We start from the raw sequence: 18,683 nt of genomic DNA, 5'->3' as shown, positions 1-18,683 counted from the left end.
CTTAAACATACATTTAACTGACTACAATTTGGGGTATTCTGCCATTGTGTGTTTGGGTTTTGTTGGGTTTTTTTAATATGGATTTTTACAAGGCTAATGATTTCCTAGGTTGTTTAAGATTGGAGTTAAAGGAGACATCTTGTATACTCCTCAGCAGAAATTGAAAGTATCCTTATACTTTGATTGTAACTATACCCAACTAGCATTGAGACATCGGCACTAAGAGGCAACTCTGTCTCCTGAAAAAAACATTTCACCTAAACTCTGATATGAAATTATATGAGAGGAAGAAATAGACAAATACTGGTTTATTTGTTTAAACAACTAAATGATAGCCATTTGCTTCTTGGAAAACAAAGATTTTAGACATTATTAATTACTAGTACTAAAATCTTGTCTGTTTATAAAGTCTGGCTTTTGAGATATATACAGAAAGAGACTGGGGAACTAAAAAAAAAAAAAAGAAAAATCAAGTCCAAATGGCCTATCCCGAAAGTACACATAGTTCAAGTGTTCCTTCTTTTGACTTATCCTGTTTATACTGTATATCTACAGTATGCCATTAAGTCATTTTATTTAAGTTATGGTTTTCTTTTGACCTAAAAAAATAAAGGAAAGGGGTGAAAAAAATGCATGTGACTGCTTAATTAGACTTCTGGATGAGAAGACTTTCTGCTACACATGATGACTTGCTGCATACTATAAAGTAAATGGCATATATTGTTGCCTGTCAGAAATTTAAATCCGTATGATGACAGCTAAAACGATGAAAACAAAGCTTAGATAAATGATATACTGGTGCACTTTGCCAGCATAATGAGTTTACACAGATTTAGCTAGATCCATTCAAACCTCAACCTAAACGAAACCAACTTTTATGTGTGTCATAGCTATCGCAACAGTTCCCAGAAAACAAGGGACTTGTACAGCTTCAATTTTCCCAGTCAAAATTACATTTTGGCTACAACTAAAACTGAAGCAGCCTCCCACAGATCTGTGCAAAGTAGGAAAAGGGACTATGCAGTCCACTTGCTGAAGTACCCAATGACACTCTGAGGGACACTCTCAGCTTCACTGTTTTCTTTTCACAACTGCTTTGGAACTGGGGATGAAAGATGGGAAGATTAAGAATAAAGGGGGACAAATCTTAAAATAATTATGGCAGCTGCAAAAGATAATCACATCAAAAGACCAAAAACAGAGAGCCACAGAAAACCTACTGGTGGGGTTTTTTCCTCCCATTTTTCTAGTAACTGTGATCCCCATGGAAAACCATCATGGTATGCACTGAAAACCATTATCAGGATATGAACGAAGGCATTTGATCTTATTATGGCATGAAAGAATGCTGACTACCCAAATAAATACCCAATTAATACATCCAGAGGAACAAAATTAGTAACTCAAAAGTAGAAATTAGATCCCCAAAAAAGGTCACCAATTATGTTTGTTGGATTTCTTAAGTAGGTTAATGTTGTAACTCCAACTAAAGGAATGAAAATTTTCCATAGGAAATTTAAAGACAGCTTGGAAGCTGTTTTGTAAAAAATAAAAAGCAACAACAAAAAACAACCAAACAAAAGCCCAAACCTTTATGATTAATGAGACTGCATTTCTTCCCTGCCAGTCTCACATCAAAAAAAAAAAAAAAGCAGCAATGTTTTTCTCATAACACAGTGTGGTCTCAATCATCCTATGATACAGTCAGTTTATAAATACCCTGTCACGAACAGGGCCAGATGCAAGGAACTAATAAGAAAACCCTAATCTTACAGCCAGAAATATTCTTTTTAGAGCTTGTTGTAAAATTTTATTGAAATATATCAGAAAATGTTGATTAGTTAAACCAGAACTTTCTGTGGAAATGAGTGCATACATAAGCATACATGCTCACACATATACTGACATACAGAGCCACCAAGAAATTCCCCAGCATTTGTAGTATTAGTTTGGGATTCGAGACATTTGGGCTCAAAACTCAAACCAGGAGGGTCCTACTGAGAAGATAATCCCCTAGCCCACAGAAAAAACATTGGAATTCCTTACCAAGACTGAATTCCTCATGTATCCCTTGTGGTTTAGGACCACAAGTACAGCCATGAGATTTTCTTCAGTCGTGCTTCCTTCACATTAGCGTACTAAATAAGGCTAACTTGGTCACCTCCTGCTCAGGAGTGTTTATGAGGAGATTATTTTCCCTTGGAGACCACACTTCCTGCACTGAGTGGTCAGCCATGTCAGCTTCCAGCACCAACAGACATTCATCTGAGGTGATAGGTATTGTGGTTTGGACATGATGCAGAAGTATAATGTTTTTCCTCCTCCATTTATTAGTATGAAAGACTGAATTGAACAAAATTAGTTCCTTCTACTGCAAGGGTGGCCTGGTCTCTGACACATGCCTGAATGAGCTATTTATCCAAATGAGAAATTACATGAAACCCACTTGAGAGTAAGCATCTGCCACAGCCAGTGTTATCTTAAACAATATCTTCAGAAGTAGTGCCAAATAAAATGAAAATCTGCTGAATCTAAAATGCCAGCAGTCCAAAGAGCACTCAGGTGGCACTAAAACAAGGAAGTGGTGGGAAGGTATAAGCAGACATCTTCAAGTCTACTCATGTCACAAAATCTCCTTGACTCATCTGTAATCATTAAAGTGAAGGATTCCATTTTGAGCAAGTGAAGTTCTCTGAATTGGCTTGTTGCAACTTTGAGACCAAAAAAACTCTATAATAAAACTCCATTCTCTTGCAGTCTTCAGAGGTAATGATCAACTTGCAGAAAAAGTGCTTTTCTTGCTTTAGAAAATGCTGAGGGATACCAAAGAAGAGGAAAGAAGCAGACAAAACCAAGAACGTATTGCTGGTATTGTTGTGAAAAGGAGTCAAAAGCAGAAACAGATGGTTTTCAACTTTCATCAAAAACATAGATGAAGCTACTTTCTATACCACAATATATCAGATCAGAAAAACTGATGCTCTAAAGACTTGTACATTCCAAACAAAAACTTAGATAAAAGCATGTGTATAACTGTAAACACCAACAGTTATCAACATTCTCAAAAACTGGAACTATGATTAAAAAGGGAACCATTGTAAAAATAAGTCTGTGAAGTATGAAAAGGCTTTTCTCAAAAGGTGCCACAAAAGTAAACATTTACTGTTCTGCAAAAGTGATCTATGTTTAAATCTATGGTTCCTTCCCAAATTTTCCTTTCCAAGGGGAAGTGCTGACATAACACACATCTAACCTGTGTTTTGCAGACAAGTTCATTCTGCCTGTGCTTGGAGCTGACTGGAAGAATATAAAGCCAAACCAGAAGACATATGATCACTTTAGCCTAATGCTGTGCTTGACTTAGTAAGCCCTTCCAGGTGAACACAAAAATTATCCTTTCCTGTATTCCTCCAAAAGGAAGCATAAAGCAAAAGAAACAAAACACTATTTTTTTTTAATTGTAGTAGTAGCATAAGATTAGCAAAATATTATTTTAAGGGGCTCACAATGTAGCTCAGAATTAGTTTTCTGCTTAAAAGTAGATCCCAAGTCATTTATCAACATATCAACGTGTCAGTTCCTGAAAAATGTACTGGAACTGCTGGTGAGGTAGCACAAGTAGTGTCTCCCCGCGCCAACAGTATTCCTGTCCCCAATTTCTTTTCTCTGCTGTATTCTAACCTTTACACGTACACTACCAGTAAGAGGCTTTTGATTTTTCATATGTTTTTTTCCACTTTACTGTTTTGCTTTTGATTCTACATGCATTTGCACTAGTTTGCAAGATGGGGAAAACACACAAAAACCAAACCAAGTATCAGAAAAATTAATTCTATATTAGCACATTTAATAGAATATTCTGATGTATAACTGGAAGAAACTTCTGTTGAAAGTGATCTGAAACACTAAATTTTGTACATTTTGAGAACCCAACAAAAATGCAATTAATACAACAAGAAAATAAGAAAAACGGAAATCATAATGCACATAAACACTCACTGGGTTTAAAACCTACTGCTCCCAAGTCAAGATTCTGTAACTAATCCCTGAAATTAATTACCTCCAAAAGTGAAGTTTTCTCAATGTTATATATTTTAAATAACTTGGCTAACCTTTTAATCTCAAAAATTTACTTAAGTAAAAAAGAATGGTCTGTTTTTATGGAAAAAAAATCAAAGTATATAACAAGTTGTATTTTCCTAATCCTATAGAATAAAGTTTATGGAACTGCTGCAGAAATATCATTACACGTTCTTACCATATCCTATAACAAAAGGATTCCAACAAAGCCTTCCTAGAAGCTGGCCAATTAAAGGGAACTGCTGGATTGCTACAATTGAATCCTGTTAAAACATAAAAACAAAAAGATAATAAATATACTGCACATCAAAAGTAGGTTAGGAGAACTGTTAATGAATCAGATTGTTGTAAATTACAATCCCAATGGTTTTGCTGTGAAATGATCTGGAAGCAAAACACCTGCAGGTATGTAATAAAAGCAGAACTTCCTGAAATTGGCTATAATGTCATAACTCAAATAAATTGAAATTTAAGTAAGTAATTTCCTTACCTAATACTTAATTATGGTAGAAATTTTGTTCATTTGCCTCACATCCAGTAATCAGAAAACAGTATTGGTAACCAAGATTTCATAATAATAAAAGCACAAACTATATTTTTGTTGACCTTCATTGCTTTAACATGCTGTCTCACAGAGTTTCTGAAAAATGAATACCTACTATGGCATAAAACCAAGTGTCTTTCTGTTACTTTTGCTTGCTTTCTTTAAATTAGCTTGTGTAATGACAAGCCAGTAACAAAATGCAATTTAACTTTTAACCAAATAGAAAGCAGCTTCACTATAAAAGGAGTAGACAATGTAGTTTATATACAATCCTGTGTAATCAGTCTTATTTTTCCATTTTTGTAGCTTTACTATCTCATAAATGGGGGCTTTTAAAAATGGTGCTGTGCTGAGATAACATGCAAGTAGCAGCGACGATAACCATCTCCTGCTGCTGCAATAAATTCCTTACATTTGTCTCACATTTGGGGCTAGCTCTAGACTTTCTGGGGCCATATTCACAAGGTCCATTTCAGGCCAAGCCTCAGATTACTTGAGGTAGCAACATTAGAAATAGGTATTTTTTTTCTCCTCTTAAGACACATATAAATATGGGAAGCAACACCACTCCCCAGAAATCTTTTATTTAGAAGTTAAATTCAGTTCAGAAAAAAATAACAACTCTGCAGTCTTCAGATAAGAAGACTATTTGAAAAGAAGTACTTCCATAAGAAGTCAGCCTCATGCCACAATGCAGTATTTCTAAATCTAATTATACTGAATACATATACTGAAAAAGCTCAGAAAAACATATACACAACTAAACATACAAACAACTAAACTTACTTTTAAAAAAAGCACTGCAGCGAGTGCAAACAATAATTAAATTACTAAACAGAACAGCCAGCAGCATATGCCAAAGATCTGACCGTGCTGCTAGAATTCACTACGTGTGCCACAACACTGGGGTTAACGTGTCAACAGACTCTCTAAGATTTAAAGGATCAGTTACAGTTTTGCATGTTAAGGCCTTTAAATAATCCAATTTATGACCTGACAACCAGAATCAAATTCTTGTTTATTTTAAAGACTTTTTTTAAAGAGGTTAGAGCATTGGCTGGGAAATCTCACGTGACAACCACCAATCAAGAAGAAAAAGCTCCTCTCACAATAAATCAAGGCAACAGGAAGCACACTCCTGTTTGCATTACCTGTGACTGTTTCCCCAATTTGCCTCTCTGATCCAGCAATACTTTAGGTCAACAACACAAACCCCTTTGCTACTGTTAGCTTCTGGTTTTGTCAAAACATGGTGCAAATTGTTTCTGAGGGCATCTTCGAAACAGATCACTCTTCCTTTTAAAGTCACTTACCATATGTTTTAAAGTTTCATAAATCTGATGTAGAAACTCCTGAAGCTGGGGCAAGTGAAGGCACACATCCTTCTGGGATTCCAACGTGGTGGCTTGACCCCATTTAATAGCTTTATCCAACCAATACTCAAAGTTCAGTTTGGGCACTGTAGTGTCCTGGGCCATCCCACAATCCTGAAAAAAAGATTGTAACTCCCCTTTAAGTAGCACTAAACACTGGCTTCAAACCAAGAATGAAAATGGAAGAAGGATTTCTGCTAATGTTTTTTGTGTTCACGTGGGGGTGGGGGCGTGTCTTTCTATTTACATCTCATAAGGGTGCCAATTTTCTTTCTAGCAGTAAGAGGGTAAAATAATAATCACATTGTGAGAAAGTAGCAAAGGGGGCACAGTAATCAGTAAATTACCTTAGAATGTACCACCCAGCTGTGTCTCATGCTTTTACTATCTGAATTTGTCATCACCAATATTTCACTAAAAGAATATTAGAGTAACATAAGCGTGCATTTATTTAGAATGCTTTGCATGATGAAAAATTGAAAATGCCCGTTTCATGATAAATGAAAGCATTAAAATAAGGCTCAAACAAAAGGGGTTAGGAGGCCTTTGCTTGTTGTTAAGTTCTACATTTGTGATTGATCATTAGTTTAAAGTACAAAAAAGAATATTCTCCTTAAAGCAAACTAACAAATTTAGTATTTCAGCTCTGTTGGGTTTTTTTATTATTATACAAAGGAGAGGGAAAAATGTCACCATATGCAGCTTTACATATAACTCAGTTCTGAATAAAAGCTGTACCATATATAATAAATATGTCCAATGGCATGCTTTGCTGTAAAAACTGGGTCTTTGAGAGATGATCATTATTGCCAAGCCAGAACATTAAAATCTAACCAAACTGCCCCAGTAAAAGACACATACACCAAAAAAAAAACCCCAAAAACAAAAAACCCCACCAAAAACACCCAAAAAACCCACACCACTTTTTTTTCTGCTTTGCTATTACATTTTTTGTTGGCAGAAGGATAGAGAATAGCACAGGAGGCACTACACCAACCTCTAAATCTCTCTGAAGAAACACTTCATAGGTTGAAAGAGCAAACGAGCTTTTGCAGCCATTCAATCATAGTTCTTTCTGTCAAGATTGTAAAGACAACTGTCAATTAACAGAAATGTGGTGGCAGTTCTCAGAAATTAACTATTGCCCACATGGAGACAAATTCAGACACTCATAGAAGCAACAGAAATTAGTGAATATTTACCTTTGTAAGCTACAGACATGGAACTACAGACCAAAAAATTAAATCTGAACCTAAGTAGCAGCGCTGCAAATCAAATTTGCTTAATACAGCTAACGCTTCCAATCACATCACTGATACAGCACGCTAATTTGAGCCAGATAAAAATTTGAAGATCATTAATAAACTTAAGTGCTACAAGTAATAAATAAATAAATACCCCATAGTGAATCACAATTATTATTTGACTTTGGATCCTGCCCAGCAAAAAAAAAAAGTAAGGTAAAGCTGTTGGCTTGCCAGAGATCAATGCACATTTGCCCTACACATGTTCAAAGTAATGTAAGCAAAGCCAATGCTTTTGTGCTCTTTACGTATTCCCATTTCCACCTGCAACTGTTGCTGTCAGCAGAACTCTGTGCAGTGCCAAGATCTTACTGATCTTCTATGAGTATCAAAAACAGGCTACAAGACTTCATCACCATAGCTCTCTGAAGTGACACAGGTCAAACACGCAGCAGCAATTAGCCATCAAACACACTTACCATCACAGAAATGTAATAAAGACTTTAAGAACAAATTAAAGCCAGGAACTGAATTTACACACTTGAGTAAATTAATTAGCCTGTTTGATGTTCCCAGGTAAGATTAATCCTCCTGAATAACTGAAAAATAAGTTCCCTAACATAATGGCTCCTAAAACTTTAAGGGGCGGGGGGGGAAGGGAAGGGGAAAAACACCACAAAAACCTCACAGACACTGCAGCATTTTGGGGCCAGTCACATGAGTAGACTGCAAGGCAAGCAAATCAAGCAGGCTTCTCTCCTATACCAGGTACCTGTAACTACTATTCCAGTATGCAGAATGGCCCAGCTATCACAGGGTGGGGATAGTCTTTTTCCAGAAATCGGAAATCCCAGCTCCACAATAAGAAAGGTAGTTTTTCTCCCTTCTTAATTACAGCTTAATAAACTGGATTGCTGGTCCAGAGAGACTCCTTAGCAACTCCAGAACCACTGCTTTATAGAAAAAACTGAGACATACATTCTTTTGTAACTACAAAGTTAGAAAAAGACTAAAAGACTGAGATGTACATTCTTTTCTAACTACAATAACAAAAAAAAACCTAAAAGAAAGTGTCAGCACAAATCATAAGAGAAAGAAAATTTTAAAAGTATATCCTATATGCAGCTAACTGCAAGTGCGCATCTTTTACAGTTTCTGATAGCTAATTAATTCCCTTAAGGTACCTGTCCTGAGTATCTTGGATATGAGCAAAATACTGTCCCATCAACAGATTTGTACTAGTCACATAAATAAACCTATCTTTCCTTCACCAAGGAAACTAAGTAGTTCTGTGTTCAGTGTCATTCAAAATCCTTACCTGAAATGCAGTCTATTTTCCACAGTTGTCTTGTCCTATGAAAGCATAAGCAAAGGACTTGCACCAAAAAAACCCAACTACACATTCTAGAGTTCAGAACCTATCCTGAGAAGGATCAATTCTGAACTTGCTCCTTTCACATCAGTTTCTGATGAAACAGAAACAGGGTTCTGTTTCTAAAACAGAGTTCAGAAATTTTAGCTGCAGTCTAACGCTCATTCATGGACAAGTTTACTGGCAAAAATGGAGGAGGCAGTTTTCCGTCCCATTTCTAAAGTGGATTAAGGGACGAATAAACATATTTTTCTGTGAAATTAATTTTCTGAAACTGCTCAAAATACTATAATATCAGAAATAAGGAACAAGTGATCTATAACACTAAGAGAACAGGTAATCCACAGTGCGTATCTGTAGCAGAATGGCACATACACTGAAAAGAATGGGAAATAAACCATTGAGAGTGATATGAATAACAATCTTTGTTTGCACTCTTTTTGAGGGCAGGAGGCAAGGTTGAGCACTTCCATAAAGCTTTGTACAAGAACTACTCTCGCCAATGCAATGGTAGCAGAATGCCTTACCACAAATAATAGGAACTGAATGAAGATTTTCAAAAAGTCTCATCACAAAAATTCTGCTAGTGCTAAAAATATTGCTATTATCTGTTTTCGGATACAATCAATTCAGGTTCTTGTAAAACTTATCCTCAGATCTACAGAAAAGGGACATTTCCAAGAATTATTGCATTGCTTTCATAGTTCATTGGCCCTTGTTCAGCATTTAGCGTGGGCTTCCATTCATCCTTGATCAAGAACATCCTTAATTTAATATGCACTAATATTTTGCTGCATCACAACACTGCTTATGCCACACTAAAAGAAAACCAGAGAAAAATAATTATCCGAAGCACCTGTTCTATTTGCAATAACAGGATTTTTAAGCTGTACTTATGTGTTTGTTTTCTTCAGAAGCCTCCAATGAAATAACTATTTGATTGATTATTTTAACTATAGCATCTAGTCCTGAACAGAACAATTTTATTAATACAGCTTATTCTTGTCTTCACCTCAACATTACTGGAAAGCAAACAGTAAAATTACTGAACATATAAATAACACAATTACAACAAAAACATAATGTACCAAACCTGACACACAGATTTCATCTCAAAAACTGTCACGGGATATGTAGTTTAATAACAAGAGAAATGTAAAACTATTTATTAAATGGATGTATTTTAAACATTCAGACCCCAGTAAAATACAGAACATATTAAAAGATCTATAGAAATTATAGATAGTAAAGATTTGATTAATAATTTGACTTGTCATGCTGTCAAGTATATTCCTGAAGTCTCTTTCAGATTCATTTCCACTTTCTTCAGTCAATTGGGACTCCTTTTATATCATCTGCCAAAAATAAAAAACTGCTTCTTATTTATGACTAATTACCACATGAGAAATCCAGAAGCTGAATTTACTGTGAATTGCCTTAAAATATCCTTTATTTCTAGAAGGAAGGGGAAGAAATAGTCTTTAGTCCTCCTCTCTCAGAACCCCCAAGTCAAACCCTCCTGCTCTTGTACTTTCAAGCACAGGGAACCCTGTGGAGCTCAGGCATGAGGGTACTTGTTACATCTTTCAGAAGCTGAAGGCAGCATTTCTAACAAGGCATGGATTAGCTTTATTCTGTCAAGTGAGCTATCTGGATTAGTGTCTGAAATGTAACACTTTAGTCAGTAACTTTTGTTACCAGATCTGGAGGCAAAGCCCTACAGTACACCAGGGCACTGCTAGGTCCGCTGGAACACACACGTGCAAACACCATGCTGTCACAGTCTTACATGTTAAGTCACACCTGAATACTATTCATCTGTGACAGACACTGAACTATTTGCAAAGGCAGAAGAGACACCAACAAAGTTTTCAGAAGACTTCTCACAACTACCTCCTTATCTGTAGTCTGAAAATCAAGTATTTGTGCATTCAGCATGTAAGTAGCAAAAGAATGAAGATTTTTTTTTCTGAAGAACTGTAGAAATGAAATCTTTTTAAGTAAAACCATAAAAAGAGAAAAATCAAGTGAAAGCAAAGCAACTTATTTACTATGACAAATTCTGAAATTCAGGACTCGGCTATAATAAAAAGGGAATACACGGTTGCTAAAACATTACAGCTCCTCAGAAAGAATTTCTGTCAGTCATAGAAAATTCAGTAACAAACCTTCATAGCTTTCAACGTCCCCAAATCTGGCTTTAATGAATTGCCAAAAATTACTACTAAACTTCTATTACTTAGTTTGTCTTTCATCTTCTAAATTCAGCTGTTATTTTTAAATAAATAAAAGCATTTCAAGTAGAAGGATCCTTGAGATACCATTAAGGCAAAATACTGCCTTATGTCACCGTATTGCAAATAAACGTGACAAAAACTTGCATTCAAGGCATAAAGCTGTCATTTGTGTACTTTTCCTTGAATAAGTGACAAGTAGCTCCACACTCCAAATGAAAACTTCACTTTCCACAACCCCATCTCACATCTTGCCCATCGGCAACCTCAGCGCGTGAGGAAAAAATAAAACAAGAAAACAGTTAAAATACTGATACGACATCAGGGTCCAAAGGCCCCAAGTAGAACAGGTCACCACTGAGCTAACAAAACACATAAACCTACACTCCAAATTCCAAATTATTTTTAGATTAGCTCTAGGAATTTGGAGACTAGATATTAGGTAAGCATTTCAGCATATTACATAATCAAAAGATACCATGCTTTTGGCTCCTTAGTTAATCACCCTTAACGCCATTATGATATAGCATGGCTGACACACTAATACAGCAGAAGACTAGTAACTTATTGTTTCCACGTTTCAAAGATGCTGGTAATCATGTCAGAAATTTACTATCTAATGGATGATATTTTGACATTATGCCAACAGAAAAAAAAGTAGCAGTTATTCAGAACAGGGGTATTATTTTCTCATTTATTATTTCTCTCCATAAAATGTCTATTAGGTTCTTTCACCTTGTTTCCACAAGTACATTTTTCATCTTCACCTTGACATGTCTCCATTTACTTGCCAAGAACAAAAAGAAAATGTAAGACATACTTAGTTAGGCAGTATGATCAAACATGATTTATTTCCTACTTTAAAGAAAACCTATTACTTGCCCCTCAAAAATAAATTCAGAAAAAGTTTTTTAGTAAAAAAAGTAATTCTTCAGAAAGACCCAAGAGTAGTAAAGACTATGTAAAAATAAAAATATATATTATTTATTCCTGTCACCTTATTTTTCATAGTGTGCCTTGTTGAGAAATTAGGTTCACAGGCTGGTTTATAAATTGGTATTAAGTCTACTCTACACTCACTGGCAATGCAGCAGTCAAGAATAATCGAGAGAACAATTTCCATCTTGATTCTGAGTGGGCTCACATCCAGTGTTGATTAGTGTTGATTTTTTATTAATAATTTTCAGACAAGAGCAAGTTTGCCTATTCCTCTTTGTGCCTACATCCACAGACATTTTACAGCAAGAACAAACCACTATTACAGAAAACTGCCTTTCTATATGCAGACTTTCCAAATGAAAACAAATTCCATGCAAATATATCTTCCTCTGGAAATAAAACCAAAGAACAGAGTTTTGCCAAACAAAAGGAATTAACATTGGCTAAGTGGCATGCAAAATCTGGTAAACTAAATAGCTGTCAAGCAGATGGGTGGCATTATCATTTAACATTTACACTAACAGTTCCCCCAAAGAAATTAACTCCTCTATTTTGCTCCTCTGTATTTGTTTTCTCTATTTACTCCGACAATTAGTATTTTAACAGTTATCAGATCTGCCTTCTGAATCACATTATCAGGTCTCACTAGAAAAAGAGCTAAATTTTCATCTGCAGGGCACTGTGGCCACCAATAGGGCTACTTTTGTGAATAGCATATGTATTAAACCTCTTGCACAGGTTTAATCTGCGTAACACTGCAAACAGCAAATTGATGTTTCAAGCTGCATTCCATTGCCCTGCAGGACTGGAGAAGACTCAGTGCTCTGAGGAACCATGCATCGCTGGGATCCATACAAGATCTCCCTTTCTAGAACTCTTGTAAAACACATCTCCCTCTCCTCACAAAAGACCTATATGATCGTAATAAAGCCTTCTCCTTCCCATTCATCAACCTATAAGCTCCATGACCAAAAAAATATTATTTATTAGCCTTCCCTGATAACAGTAACCACTTCACACAAAAATTAATTTTAAAACTTTCTGGTTCTGAGGCAGGCTTGTCTTGCAGCAACAGATCTTCCTTCTGACCTACCCCATTTCAAGAGGTTAAGAATAAAACCTTTAATGAGAAAGGGAGAAATCATATCACAGTACATCCATCTAACTCTTATCTTTTGCCCAAGGAAACAAAGATGTGAAAGACATTTAGGAGGGATATGTATGAATTTTACAGATGTTATGTGCTACCTTTCCATAATGAATCTTAACAAGACAACAAAGCAATTAATTATCACTCCCACATACAAAAGATGTAATTATCAGCCCACAGAATGGATTGCTATGTTTTTAGGCACAAATTAAATACAAAGTCTGATCCCAAGTCACTGGAAGTCACTCCTGCAAGAAATGCACCAACTAACTTATTAAGATTCCAAGAACACCAGTATTATTTTTTTTAGTTAAATTTAAGAGGAGGAAACAGATAATGAGGTAAAGAACCTTTATATCTCTGACAGAAGGCTCTACACAATTCAGCAAAGTACCAAAGCATATGCTGTCCTAATCTAAAAGAATTAGAAGAAGAATCCTAAATCTAAAAGAATTTCAATGTCAGTCCTAGCCAGATCAAAATCCAGCAAGGCCCACATAAAGCTGTCCATACTGTCCATACCACTAGGCAGGGAATCAGATGCATGTACAAAATGGAAATTTGTTTCGAGGCAATAAAGCAAGTCCCAGATTTAACTGGTGCATGCTGATATTAAGCAGATCAAATGGCCTTCCAAAACAAAAGCCAGACTTGAAGGAAACAAGGGGCTTCTAGCTCACCCTTTAACTCCTTGTTTGTTCTTCCGTATCTGAATTGCTCACCTCTCATCAGTACACACTGATCCACCACAGAACAGTAACAACAATATAAGACAAAATACAGCGGAAGCTAGAAATTATATACTGGGCATGGTGAACAGAAGCACAAACATGTACACACCTTTATAATCTTCTAGAAATGGGCAGGGCAGTGAAGCACATCTTCCAATGTATTTCCACAGTAAGGCAAAAAATTATATATTTTGTCTTGCACCATCTAAATAGCAAACCTTCCAAGACTATTTCAGTAACACTCAGGTCACTGTAATGTGGCAATCTCTACTAGTGCTTGAGGGATAAAGATTTTTTGGGTAGCTCTAATGAAGATGAATGTTAAGATGTTCTTGGATTTGGTTTGCTGGACAAAGCCTTTTCACTCAGCCCAGTGCATTTTCAGCTGCAATAAAGGCCACATAAAGAAAAATGCAGCTAAGACGACAATGCAAACAAAGAATAAATGCAACTCTGGAAAGAGGCATTAGGTCTCATTCAGCCTCTGAACTACAGGAGGCAGAACTGCTTCTGTAGAATACCTGGTAACATAAAAATAAAAGTAATGTATTTTTACACCACTTTGCAAAAAGTCCAATCATTGCTAACCATAGTTTAGCTTCACTATGGCTAGTAATATACATCAATTGTGCATGGGCCTCCAATATCAGTAGTCTAAACACTACATAAATTAAACCTTATTTTGCAGGTTACAGGAAAAGGTACAAAATTCTGATTCTGTTTACATCAGCAGCAAAATTTTTGTTAGTCTCAATGGAGCCTAAATTTCACATGGTGGATTCAAGACTCTGAGAACCTTATCCACAAAACAGCTCACTAAGTCACTGCAACAGAAATGTTAGACCTACTTGCAATAATGTCAAATTCTTGTTAGATGTAATTTATTGTTTGAACCCCTTCTCCTATAACCAATCTGACAGCTAATGCGTCACTCAGTATCTTGTGGGTTATCTGACATGAACCTTGACTATAAAGTCAAATTTGCCTCTTCTGGCAAATATGTGCTCTCACATAGTTTCATGTAAGCCAAAGCAAAGATGTGAATAAATTCTAATTACCTGAACACAGAGTCATTTTTGTACCAAATACAAATTGTACTTTCTCAGTTAAACTTCTATATTTGGTTATCACTGTCTCCTCCAGCTTAAATCCACTATTAGACATTTTTTCTGTAACTTAACATACCTAAAAGGCTTTTTTTAACCTCTTTACAGAACAACACTTCTTCAGAAAAAAAAAACTGATCTGGGGGTGCTGGTGGCAGCAGCTCAGTCAGAGTCAGCAGTGTGCCCTGGCAGCCAGGAGGGCAAACCGCACCCTGGGGTGCACCAAACACAGCGTGACCAGCTGGTCAAAAGAGGGGATTGTCCTGCTGTGTTCAGCGTTGGTGCGGCCTCACCTTGAGTACTGTGTGCAGTTCTGGGGCCCACAGTTAAGAAGGATGCGAAGGTCCTTGAATGTGTCCAGAGGAGGGCAACACAGCTGGTGGAAGGGCTGGAAGGCATGTCCTGTGAGGAGCAGCTGAGGTCTCTGGGTCTGTCTAGTTTGGAGAGAAGGAGGCTGAGGTGCGACCTCATGGCTCTCTGCAGCTTCCTGAGGAGGGGAAGTGGGGAGGGAGGTGCTGAGCTCTTCTCCCTGGGATCCAGAGACAGGATGCATGGGAATGGTTCAAAGCTGCATCAGGGGAGGTTTAGACGAGACATCAGGAAGCATTTCTTTACTGAGAGGGTGGTCAAACTCTGGAATAGGCTTCCTGGAGAGGTGGTCCATGCCCCGAGCCTGTCAGTGTACAATGCCCTCAATAACATGCTTTAACTTGGTCAGCCCTGAATTTGTCAGGCAGTTGAATTAGATGATCATTGTAGGCCCCTTCCAACTGAAATAGTCCATTCTAGTCTATTCTGATCTAACATAAACAAAACCAATCAGCCAAGTTTCCCTCACCACTGAACCTCCTCTCCAATTAACTTGTATTTGTATACTGCTTGAGTGGAATACAGAGAAATTTATTTCCTTAAAAATCAGTTCCTCTGAAAAAAACCACAACACTTTAACCAGAGATTAATTCAAAGTTTCACCATGAAACAAACAACATTCCTCTCTTTCTAGAGTTACAATACTTTGCGCTACCAGTGAGGAAGAGTTGCATATACAACAATCCTTGGCACTTGTCTTTGTTTTGTTTTTCATGGGTTTTTTTTTTTGCTTTTTAGACGTTTCACTTTAAGTTCTGCAATTAACAAATCTGCAGTAATTCCTTAGTTTCCGAGCATAAGTAGAAGAACATAGATTAAATTGTACACAGCAAGTTACAACATTCAGAGGAGACATCTATGACCTGTAATGCAAAAGAAAAAAATGTATTCCTTTGTATTAGTATACCAAGGAACAGCATTCACTTCTACCTGTACGTACTAAGGATGCCGAAGGGGAAGCCTGAAAAAGTTCCTGAACATCATTTTCCTCAAACTAAGGTGTGGAGAAGATTCTGCAAATGGGTAGCACGGTCTGAAAATACTCACCTTTGTTTCACCATTTAAAAAATAAGGTGGAGGGGGGAGAGGTTGGGGCAGGAACATAGAGAAGAATGACTAGTCTGTCTGTCTTCAATTAAGTTGCAAGTTAACACTAAAGGGCTTCATATTTCCAACAATTATGCTTCTTTAATAGCCATGTAACTTTTTTAAATTCAAGATTTACCTTTGACTTACACAGATACAAGAAAAGAAGACACGTGGTCCAAACTCTTTATTGCAAGTATTTGAACGTCAGTTAAAATACTGCCTATGGTATTGATATCCAGAGCTATTCATACAGTATATAGAGTTGTCTTGCTTATACTAAGTGAATTACTTGTCTCTGAAAATCTGTAGAACTGTTTTTTTAAGAACCTCGAATATTTACTGCAGTAATGAGGTACGTACCTTTCATTGAAATTCTTCAGCTCTACAGTTAAAGCATTTCTAAGCATAAGGAAACAGAGGCTCAAAGAGAAAATGACTTGTCCAAAGTCACTGAGGAAACAAATGACAGAAGGTAAAAGACACAAATCTCTTATGTTCTAGCCCATTAGACAACACTGCTTCTCAAGGATTTCCTCAAAGATAATCTATTATTCAACCTAAGCTCCTCAAGCACAACACAATGGTTTATGCAATGTTGAAGGGCAATATTCCACCAAAAAAAAAAAAAGAAAATGACCACATAAAAATCATGGAAAAGTATTTTTCTTTCCAGTTTTTATTATACATACTTTTGTATGAACTCTAGTGACAGCATAATAAGTGTAAGTAAAAATGACACATATTTATTCTCACATCAGTTGAGGCTACTGAAATTCTGTGAAAAGCTTTCATAGTCCACATACAATGAAAGCAGGTTTGCAAATGGAAGAATGTGTTTCTCTTTGGCATAACAAAAAAAAAAAAGCTTACCAAAGAGTCTCATACACTTCTCCCCTTTCTCCCTGACTCTCACAGCCAGAAATAGCCACAGAATAAAATCTTCTGAATAAAGATGTATTTATGGCACTAAGTACACCTGACAGAAAAAGAAAAATGTATTCTTCAGAAGAATAAAAATAACTTCATGACATCCACATCAACATTTACACCTCTTTGTTGTACATTATTTTAACACGCTTCCACAGACACTCATCCCCAAAGTCCATTGACAAGGTTTCATGCTATTCACAGGCATTAAATCAGGCTATTCATTCTTTGCAAACAAGAAGAGATAAATTTCCTCAGAAACATCTAGAGCAACGATTTTCAGTGATTCACTCAATCAAACTCATGCTGCAGCAACAATTAGCTACGTAGGCATTTAGACTGCAGACAGGGCACTGACACTCAAAGCAACGAGGCATTGATTTGGGGAATTCTCAGTCAATTATTCCTGTATGTACTTTTTAATGTGCTAATAGTGGATCCTGTGATTTGCCAGTAAGATTTTTGTCACATCCGTTCATGAAAAACTGACGACTTAGCAATGCCACCCTTGGCATGAAATTAAAGCAATATAGTTCTGGCATTCTATAGGAAAGGAGCTCCTTATGAATTTGGGTCAGTTGATGATAGATGAGAACTTTTAATATACAACATAGGAAAATATTAAGTGGTATGTCTCTTGGCCTCTTCTCCTTGGACACTCATATATGTCAATTTAGTTGTATATTATGATACTTTATTACAGTCACTGTTTGGAATATTTCAATACTGTCACAGAGTTAATCAAGATTTATAAAATAAACATGTCTAGTGAATCTACTGGTAGGGAGGAAGGACAGCCTTGCAGTTTGGCTCCAGGAGTCAGAAACCTAAGAGTCTGATTCTCACTTCTCACACATCTCACACATGACACTAAAGAAGTCATTTAAGTTTCCAAGGTCTGTTCGACTTCACCTCTACAGGAGTCTGATTAGTACTACTCTCATTTTAAAATTTGATTGTACAGTGTACTTTTTTTACTTTTTTTTTTTAATCGAACTAAAAATACATGTCTGGTAATGTCAGATTTGCTGAATTTGCAAGTAAAAAGAATTTATTCCTCTCAAAGATTTACAATGTTCCTTGTACTGCAGTAGCCTCACAAACTTTATTTCACCAGATTACCATATATACCAAAGTATAACTCATGGCACTGCTTACCTACGGAATTTCTATTATAAGCTAAAAATGCATACAGAAGTTTATGTCAGAACCCTGCAACCATACACAAGGCTGACAGTTAAAAAAATAATAACAGAAATGTCTTGCAAATAGCGTAAGTCTGACATGAGTCCCTCATTTACCATTACACAGTTAGAGTAAAAGCACTCTTGAAAAAATGTTAAAGAACCTGTAACTAAAAATTTCCAAATTCAGAAAATTTAAATTATAATTGATAAATTAATATGGATTTCTCTTTATGATTTGTTATTAATTTATGTTTATGTTTTATCAGTATTATATTAATAATGACTAAGAGTATTTTTTAATTAGGGATACAGTGTTCAACTCCAAATCATCACACACC

At 36.2% G+C, this 18,683-nt stretch overlaps 1 protein-coding gene across 4 annotated transcripts in view; it reads right to left on the bottom strand.

Annotated features, from left to right (window-relative positions):
• Window positions 1-18,683, bottom strand: part of FANCC (FA complementation group C) — an 85,412-nt gene that overhangs the window by 63,362 nt on the left and 3,367 nt on the right. Inside the window, exons 1-5 of one of the 4 annotated variants that reach the window (XM_075740907.1) lie at window positions 17,102-17,198; window positions 6,995-7,072; window positions 6,345-6,411; window positions 5,938-6,111; window positions 4,259-4,343 (exon numbers count right to left, since the gene is read on the bottom strand). In XM_075740907.1, the coding sequence (XP_075597022.1) occupies window positions 4,259-4,343; window positions 5,938-6,111; window positions 6,345-6,398 (313 nt within the window). In that variant the 5' untranslated portion in view covers window positions 6,399-6,411; window positions 6,995-7,072; window positions 17,102-17,198. Of the gene's footprint in view, window positions 1-4,258; window positions 4,344-5,937; window positions 6,112-6,344; window positions 6,412-6,994; window positions 7,073-17,101; window positions 17,199-18,683 lie in introns of those variants that run through there. The other 3 variants (XM_075740906.1, XM_075740905.1, XM_075740908.1) reach the window with 3 other exon arrangements.

This window comes from Balearica regulorum, chromosome Z, assembly GCF_011004875.1.
Source record: "Balearica regulorum gibbericeps isolate bBalReg1 chromosome Z, bBalReg1.pri, whole genome shotgun sequence".
NCBI lineage: Eukaryota > Metazoa > Chordata > Aves > Gruiformes > Gruidae > Balearica > Balearica regulorum.
The sequence above is the reverse complement of the archived record's forward strand: the minus strand, read 5'-3'. Positions and strand labels throughout refer to the sequence as shown.